This window comes from Eurytemora carolleeae, unplaced genomic scaffold (assembly GCF_000591075.1).
Source record: "Eurytemora carolleeae unplaced genomic scaffold, Eaff_2.0 scaffold2590, whole genome shotgun sequence".
NCBI lineage: Eukaryota > Metazoa > Arthropoda > Copepoda > Calanoida > Temoridae > Eurytemora > Eurytemora carolleeae.
Window position 1 is genome coordinate 1 of NW_019398484.1, and position 9,121 is coordinate 9,121.

At 34.5% G+C, this 9,121-nt stretch overlaps 2 protein-coding genes across 2 annotated transcripts; both read right to left on the reverse strand.

The window, feature by feature from the left end:
• Nucleotides 1-177: 177 nt before the first annotated feature.
• LOC111717418 (remodeling and spacing factor 1) lies at nt 178-4,435 on the reverse strand (the record flags this gene model as incomplete). The annotated part of the gene is given in 3 exon segments (XM_023492919.1): nt 178-243; nt 2,577-3,797; nt 3,872-4,435. Coding segments are annotated over 3 exon segments (1,851 nt in total), but the record flags the coding sequence as incomplete, so codon positions are not given.
• A 70-nt stretch (nt 4,436-4,505) lies between these two features.
• LOC111717419 (remodeling and spacing factor 1) lies at nt 4,506-9,024 on the reverse strand. Its single transcript, XM_023492921.1, has 9 exons — nt 8,484-9,024; nt 8,179-8,294; nt 7,619-7,663; nt 7,232-7,322; nt 6,771-6,877; nt 6,218-6,305; nt 5,581-5,657; nt 4,548-5,099; nt 4,506-4,512 (listed from the first exon to the last, which is right to left on the reverse strand). The coding sequence occupies exons 1-9, from the start codon at nt 8,976-8,978 to the stop codon at nt 4,506-4,508; spliced, it is 1,578 nt and encodes a 525-aa protein (XP_023348689.1). The 5' UTR covers nt 8,979-9,024.
• Nucleotides 9,025-9,121: the final 97 nt, after the last annotated feature.

Below are 9,121 nucleotides of genomic sequence, written 5' to 3' on the forward strand. Positions count from 1 at the left end.
TCAGTCATCAGTCATCAGTCATCAGTCATCAGTCATAAGTCATCAGTCATCAGTCATCAGTCATCTGTAATAATAGATAATTATAGATAATTAGAGATAAATAAAAAATGATCAGACTTCCAAATTTAATTTTTCAACCATTAAAATTATAAAATATTATTTCTATTTTGTTCCCACCTGTTCCTCATCTTCTGATTCACAGCTGAATTCATGATCAGTGGCAAACAAATCGTCAGCCTCGTCCTGATTATAAAAATTTAAATCGTCGGTCTCATCCTCATCATAAAAGAATCTTGTACTCAAAATAAATCAAATTCCGTAATATACAAATCATGTCGAAACTGTAAATTACAGGTGGCGGAAACGTCATGTGTGTGTGTCTGTACCAAAGAGTGTGTGTATGGAATACCGAACCAAAGGTGTGTACTGTAGGTTTATACAGTACATAAGAATATATGTATTTGTGTTGTTTAGAAGAGTACATTTGTTTATTGTTAATTGTTTACTTAAAAATAAGTTTAATATACATTATACACGTAATATATATTTACGTATTCAAGTCAACACTATAAAGCCAAATTTTTGTGCAAAGAATATTATTTGAAGTTTACAAACTAATCGTTATTCAAGTTTAATTATAATTGACGACATTGTTCTTCCTAGACTAGTCATATTGTGTGGTCTGTACCAAACGAGTGTGTGTAAGGAATACCGAACTCGTCTGCAAAGCAGTGCGACTGGCTTTCTCATGCCAGATCAGCGCCATTTCCTTTCCCTTTATTCCTATTCCGTGGTAAATTATTGTTTAGACATAAGCCTAATTAAATAGAATGTAAACAGACCGCTAAATCAGTTTATAGCAACCGAAACCGAGTTCATAGTGTTTTCCAGAATTAATTTGTGTATAGTGAATAAATCCTGATAATTAAACATTAAATCGTCGGCCTCGTCCTGATTTTAAAAATTTGAAATAAAAAGTAATCACGGATTAAAAAATAATGATTTTTAAAATTAGGTAGACCACCGCTGAGAAGAAAGGGGGGGGAGGCAGGCAGGCGGCCATGAGCAACAAACATGTTTAACTAGCCTGTCCATTACTTTATGCTAATTTGGAACATTATGCAATTCGAAAAAAGTTCTCGAATATTAAATCCAACATAAATAACCGTCATATCATCATTATTGAAAAAGAATTTGTCGTTTTTAGCTTGAAAGTATTTTAATCGCCAAATTTCCAAGTCATTGTTTCTGTAGCAAAAAATCCGCGAGTCAAAAAAAAGAACCCGCTATTGAAAATAATCAATTTTGCGGAAAGAAGAAAAGGGATGTGCTGTACACGGAAAATAATAAAGGGAAAAATGACGATATCTTCCACAATTTTTATCAGATAAGGGTTTTCTTGTGTATGGGATATGCCTATTTTTACTAGAGTCAAGTATACAGTCCCTTTAAGTTGATCGTGACGTGTTAAGTTTATTATTACAGGCGAAATTAGTTCCAAAACTAACACTTGGCCCATTTCTAACACTGAGTTTTAGAAATGGGCCAAATCTGCAAAGTTATCTTTTTCCGGCGTATATATCCTTAAATCCTAGCCAAGTTGAACAAAACCACGCCATACATTTAATAAAAATTGCTAAAACTAATTATTGAAACAAGAAATGTCAACTTTAAACTAATTTGAAACAATTACCGCATCTCAGCTCATATCGCGTTTTCGGAACATATCCAGGTTTTGAGACACTTACTCGAATTCGTATCATTGTCAATTTTTAAGCACTTAAGTAACAAGACAAGATTATTTGAAAAGGTAAAATATAAACAAAATGGAAAACAAAAAATACTGTTCTTTTATAATTTAAAAATCATTTTATCATCCAGAAAACAAAATTTTAATATTATTATGTTCTTACACTATAGATTGAACTAGAAATCCATGAAATTGTTTATTTAGAATGCGGGAAATTAATTCAACTTTATTCTCTTATTTTACAAATAAAAAAGGGAAATAAGATTTTAGAAATAATTTTTAAAAAACTATGACTAAAAAGTACATAGATTCTAGGGACTCAGTCCTAATAGCGGACGGATCCGATTGAACATTACATCCCATACAACACTACTCTGGCTCATCAACCCCTTCACCCCAGTTCACCCAAAAAAGACTCCATTACTTGAGCAGTATATTTAGTCTTCAAAGATAATTTTTAATTTTCGTGATTTATATTGAAAGTTGGGAAAATGGGTTTTGTCTCGAAAACGCCACAATGTTTCAAATTCAGGATTTGTTCGAAAATGGAAAACCTGACCTTGTCTTGAAAACGGTCAAGGGTTTTAAAATAAAAAGGATCTCCTTTTATAAATTTGATTCCAGAAGATAGTTTTAAATTGGGAATTATTGTATTATTGTCCTCGTCATGCTTAACAAAATGTTGGTTATAGTTTATACCATCGACTTTTACTCTCGACATTGATGGGATCCTTAAAACCCCAGTTTTTAATTTGTGCCCATTTCTAACACTGAGTGTTAGAAACGGGCCAAGTATTATTTTTGGAACTAATGTCCCCTGTATTACCGCAATCTCCTGGTATAATTCCTCTAGGTCGGATTCATCCTCCAGACCTGTTCCATCACTTCCGGACGAAAACTGAGAAAACTCTTTGTTCACAGAATCCCCTTTCCTCGGCTTCTTCTCCCTCCTCTTCTCTTTCTTCCTCTTCTTCTGCTCCTCGTAATCTAAATCCTTTTCATCATCACTGGCTTGCAAAGTCATCTCCGCTTTCCGCTTTCTTAGTTTCTTTTTCAGTTTTCTCTTTCGTTCGTGCATCATGTAATCAGCGCCGAGAGTTCTCATTTTCTCTAGCTTTCTCTTTTCACGTTCTTCCTTTTTTATTTTCATTTCTGCGTATAATTTGAGCCTTTCTTCTTCTTCTTTTTTCTTCCGTTCCTCTTCTTTTTGTTTAAGTATTTGTACTCTAGAGCTACCTCGTCTTCCCACAGATTCATTTGTTTTAGCAGCAGCTGCTTTCCCAAATGCAGCTCCGTTTCCAGGAGCAGCTCCTCGCCCTCTTCCTCGGCCGGCACTTCGAACGGGACCTTTCTCTTCTTCTTCACTTTCACTCTTCTTCCCACGCCCATTCTTCTGCTGAGATTCGTCTGCTTCAGATTCTTCCTCGCTTTCATCTTCCTTCTTGTTTTTCTTCGATTTTTGGTTATCACTTTCCTCCGACTCCTCCGCGCTCTCCTCGGAGGCTGGCTTCCCTCTTCCCCGACCTCTACCGCGACCTCGACCCCTGGGTGTACATCGACCTCGACCTCTGTTCCCTCCTCTACCTCTTCCTTTACTTGGAGTTTCATCAGGACTGAATTCATCCTCGGAACCTTCACTTTCCTTCGGTTTTCTTCCTTTCTTTATCGGCTTCTCATCCTCATCACTTTCCTCCTCTTCCTCCTCGCTTTCATCATCAACCTTCCGGACAGACCTAGATCTACCATTCCTAGCTCCAACCTTAGCATTCCCAGCATTGCATTCAGCTCCTGAACCTGATCCTTGAATTACAACTGGAGCTTCAGATATCTCCTCTCCTACAATCATGCTTGAGTCCGCTCCGGGTTCAGGTTCAGCTGGTTCGTCTCCTGAGTCGAGTTTAGGTTTCTTCTTATCACTCTCCGGGAGGGGCAGATCTACGGGGGATTCTAGACCTCGCTTCTTTAAGGGAACCAGCTTATCCTGTCTGGGAGAACCTGGAGATATCTTACTCCGCATTACGTTTAGAGTTTCTCCGTTCTCTCCGGTCTATAAAAATAAGATAAGAAAATATTAAAAATTTCAGATTTTACTTTTGTAACTGTAGATGTTTAACACCTTACCTTTTGGTCGTCCTTAATTTCCGGTTTCTCTTTCTCCTCGTCCGTTGAAAAAGGACGAAATGGTATCTTTACATCTTTCTTTTCTTCTTGTTTTATTCTCTCGTCGTCTTGTTTCTTTAAATCCACTTTCTCTTTCTTCTTCGATTCTTCCTCTGCATTATTTTTCTTTAACTCTTCTTCCTCTTTCTTCGTCTTTGAATCTTCTTCCTGCTTCTTTTTCTTCGATTTTTCTTCCTCTTTCTTCTTCTTTAATTCTTCTTCCTCTTTCTTCTTCTGTAACTCTTCTTCCTCTTTCTGCTTTTTCAACTCTTCTTCCTCTTTCTTCTTCTTAAATTCTTCTTCCTTTTTCTTCTTTTTCAACTCTTCTTCCTCTTTCTGCTTCTTTGACTCTTCTTCCCCTTTCTTCTTCTTAAATTCTTCGTCCTTTTTCTTCTTCTTCAACTCATCTTCCTCTATATTCTTCTTTGATTCTTCATCTTGCTTCTTTTTCTTTAATTCTTCTTCCTCTTTCTTCTTCTTTAATTCTTCTTCCTCTTTCTTCTTCTTTAATTCTTCTTCCTCTTTCTTCTTCTTCATTTCTTCTTCCTCTTTCTTTTTCTTTAAATCGTCTTCCTCTTTCTTTTTCTTTGACTCTTCAACCTCTTTCTTCTTTTCTATTTCTTCTTCAATTTTATTTTTAGATTCTGGTATCTCTTTCTTCTTTTTCAACTCTATCTTATCCTTCCTTATTATTTCTTCTTCTTTTTTCTGTTTCGATCCTTCTTCTATCTTCTTAGCTTCCTCCTCTTTCTTCGTCTTCTCGTCATCTTCTTGCTTTACATTTTTCATTTCTTCCTCTTTCCTCAATTTCAATTCTTCCCCTTCTTTCTTCTTCTTTGTCACTTCCTCCGATTCTTTCTTCATACTCATCTCTTCCTCTTTCTTCTTCTTAGCTTCATTCTCCTGTTTTTTAATCTTCTCTTTATCTTCATCTTCCTTTTTAATTTCTAGATCGTTATTCTTTACATCATTTCCGTTTTTCTTCATTTCATTCTTGCCAACTTCCTCTTTCTTAATCTCTTGTTTTTCTTCCTCCTTCTCCGTCTTAATACACTTGTCCTCTCCTTTTCTCCTGTCCTCCGCTCTGTTCTTGTCCTCTATGAGACTAGATCTTGTATCCTCGTCCTCTGAGTTGACCCTGCTCACATCTCCGCTATTGACTGCACTTTCAGGAACTGGACCCGTGTCCCTGGATATTTACAAAAATATTAATATTCATTTTTACAAATATTATCGACCCCAGATATTTTTTAAACCAAGACGGAATTTTATTACTTTAAGGGAGTGACCCGTAGACATGGCAGTTAAGCTAAGAGTGCAGTATTGTAGAGACATTTTTTAGGATTCATTTGAAACCTATCAGACGTTTTTACGGTGTAAGATTGTTCAGCAAGAGCAAAAATTGGATCTTTAAAATCCTTTTTTCGCCCGCCTGCCCTTACACGATCACTCCCTTTAACGTCCCTTTATCAACTTATTAATTCAACAACGTAACCAACTCATTAATTCCCCAATATCCTCTACTATGGCAAGAATATGTTGTGCGACTTCCAACGTTCTTTGGGATAATCGAGCGGCATAAAATCCACATTGTTTCTGATTTAGAGGTGTAAAGAGTACAGTTGTAAATCGGACCAGCAAATGGAGGATCATTTGAAATTGCGTCTAACCTAATAATATCCTCGATCCCTGTCATATCCTCCTCATCCTCTTCATCCTCCTCAGTTGAGGTCACTGCAACTCCATCCTAAAATATAGTTTTTTTTTTATTTTAATAAAGGGACTGTTCTCAAAAATGAAGAAAGATGAGCTATTTTTTAATTACGAACTAAGACCGAGATTTCAAAAGAGAGGGTTTGATTTAGCTTTGGGGAACATAGGATAGGAAAGAAATTTTGATTATGGAAAGTTTATTCATTAGTATCTATTTGATTAAGGGGTGTACAGTGTACAGTGTACACTGTATAGTGCACAATGTATGTTTTCTTCCAAAATAATTTTTTTCACAAAAAAATTATGGCCATGATTTTAAGTTTTATTCTGAGGAATTGGAAAAAAAACTGATTTTAGGGAGGAAAATGAATTTTTTGGGGAAATTTATCAAAAAATGGATGCCTGCTTTCATTGTGATCCCCCCCCCTCATCAAAAATCTCCATGAAAATTATATAACCCAGATTTTATATAAGCAAAAGAGATTAATATTTCTTTTTTTCCTCCCATAGTTAGTACAGTTAGTACAAGTATGTTCGGTAGATACATTTTTAGGTTTTTGTTCGAAAACCATTGCAACACAAGTTGGCCTTGACCTTGAGTTTTGTGAGAAGGCTTACAAGCTCATCTTTACTGGAGGCCACCAGTTCCCAACTTTCTTCATCAAGGTCCTCTTTATACACCCTATATAGTTTTAAATATGAATATATATGTATTTCTGGATTTAACTTTACATATTTATTATACATAGAATAGAAATAAATGTACTATATAATAATTTAATATTTCATGCCTTACAGAAATCTTCAGTGGAAAATCTTATATTTATATCTATTCATTCAAACAGGAAAATAATATTAAAATTAAAAATAAAATAAAATTAAAGGTTTCTTAAATGTTTTGTAATTTGAAATCAATTTTAACTCGAATAAATGAATGACATCAAGAAGGATGAAAGGATGATAGGACGAGTGAATAAAGGATGAAATGATACTTAAATCAATAATGAAAGGATGAATGAATGAATGCCTATATAAAGGAAGGGATGAATATTATATAATTGGGTGGGATGAGGATGAGGGATGCAGGATAAAAGAATGAATAAAGGATGAAAGAATAAAAGAAGGATGAAAGGATGAATGAATGTACCTAAGATTAGCTCCTTGATCTACTTGATACCAATAACAGTTTCCTTGTTTATCCTTCCCTAGAGGACTTAATCTCAGATCATCACTGCTCAATTTGTTCATTTCCAGCTTAAATATAGATATATAAAATATAAATTAAATTTAAAAATCAATGACAAAATTCAACGGATTTTTCTGCTTGCATGAGTAGATGTCAAACTTGTTTTAAAACATATTTTTTGGAGGCTATATTTTTATTTGACCGGGCTTTGTGAGTAACCACAAAAACCTTGGTCCTGCTCAGTTCAGCTGTGGTGACAATCCTTAGACAAACAGCCAATATATTAATATTTAAAAAGCTAAAATTTAAATTGTACTTAAATTTTTTCTTAAAACAATTTTACTGTTCCACGTTTATTTGAGATCGCAAAAGATGAAATTCTTTTGACCCCTGGATAAAATAAAGTAAAAAAAAACACAAACCTTGAATTTAGCGTTCTGGTCAAACTGAGCTTCACACAGGTTTTTAATTGCTCGTATCTTTAAACTCAGTTTTGCTCTTTTGTAACCAAACCTAGAATAATAATGAATGATTTTTTAAAATAAGAACATTAATCTTACATCAAAATTTACGTTAGAAAATAAAACATAGTAACTACTTAAGCATACTAATTGTATTATACTCACCAGTATATTGAATATTAATTTCAACAAAAAAAAACACAAAAATGTTAGATGATAAAAAGGTGAAATCAAATCATGAGTTGAAAATGTTTTGGTAAATCTTCATTCTTCACTTTTTTATAGATTTTGATTTTACTATTTTAACAGTGTTTCTGTTAAATAAATGGACACAAATAATCAATTTACCTATCCAGTTCCCAACCATCTTCGTTGGAGTACGAAAAACAGAATCTGTAAATAGAAAAAATGGATTAGAAAATACAATCAAACTTGTTTTCTAATTATTGGTTAAAACAAAAAATATCCTCGGTATAAAAAAAACTATTTTCATAATATAATAAAAAAAATGCTTTGAATTTGAGCATTTGATGAAAATTTAAAGTATCAAGATCCTTTCAATGGAATTATGAATTTGCTGTTTAATTCGCATTTTTTCGGTGATACTCCATTCATAAAGTGGCATATCTGATTCACAACGGTTCCCTTTAGACAATTCTTTGATAAAAGATAAATGAGATATCCATATTGATTAATGCAAATAGTGGTTTCTCTCTTTTCTCTATAAAAGTGAGTTGCCGACCTCTACTACAGAAACAATTAAGGTAATAAACCTAAACAAAAACTTTTTTACAAAGAAAACGACGATATCTTATTGTTCCAAAAATGGGTGTTTATAGAGTACAATTGTGAATCGGAGACTAAAAATACGCCTACAAATATACCTCCTTTCAAGATTAGCATCTAACCTGGTTAATCCTTTTTCCCATTTCTCAATAGTAACAGACTTCTTAAGTTTCCTGAGAAGCTTGACGTGGAACATGACAAGGTCTTCACCAGCCTCCCCTCCACTCTCAAGCATCTCCTGATCAGGTATGGAATTAATAAATAACAAGAAGTAGTTGAACTTGCTACGGAAGACAAAATAAAATTTCCTTCAGTCGTAGGTAATCCAGTTCAGTCCTAAAATAAAATTTTCGGACCCTCCTCCCCTCCCCCTCCTATCATTAATGTGAACAAGATTTAAACTATTTTTAAAAGCTTTCTTTATCACCTCTAGTTCTGCAATAGTAGGACAAGGAACACCACAGGCTCCTCCAAATTTCTCCAAAAACGAGCAGATCACTGCAAAATTTGGATCCGCAGTGCAACGATCTTTTAGCTCTTTTGTTTCGGCATCCATGATCTCTTCATTTTCTTTGTCCTTCTCATCTACCTCTCCGTCCTTCCCATTTTCCTCTCCGTCCTTCCCATCTACCTCTTCGTCCTTGCTCTTTTTCTCTTCATCCTCCTTCTCATCTACTTCCATTTCTTCATCTTTGTTCTCATCTTTTTTCCTATCTTCGTCTTCTTCAGTTTCCTTACTCAACTTTTCTTTTCCATTTTCTTTAGTTTCTCCATTCTGAGAGGAAATTTTATCACTTCTGATTTTTTCACTATTTCCGTGTGTTGCTCCATCGTCATCTTTACTCTTTCCTTTTTCCGTTTGTTTAGAAACTTCTTTATCCTTCTCTTCCGCCCCCTTCTCCTGTTGTGTTGTTTTCACCATAGTTCAGGATTTAACTTGTATTTTTTAATATATTCATATTTTTCATCTGAAATATCTTGACAATAAGTTTTTATGAAACATTTGGTATATACCTAGAGAACGATTTTTGGACCCCCCCCCCCCCCCCCCCTTCCTATCAATTT

Coding starts and splice junctions, on each gene's coding strand:
- LOC111717419 (XM_023492921.1), bottom strand. CDS start 8,978: ATGGTGAAAACAACACAACAGGAGAAGGGGGCGGAAGAGAAGGATAAA. Junction 7,664..8,178: donor TGGGAAAAAGGATTAACCAG/GTTAGATGCTAA, acceptor TTCTATTTACAG/ATTCTGTTTTTCGTACTCCA. Junction 6,878..7,231: donor ACCAGAACGCTAAATTCAAG/GTTTGTGTTTTT, acceptor TCTATATTTAAG/CTGGAAATGAACAAATTGAG.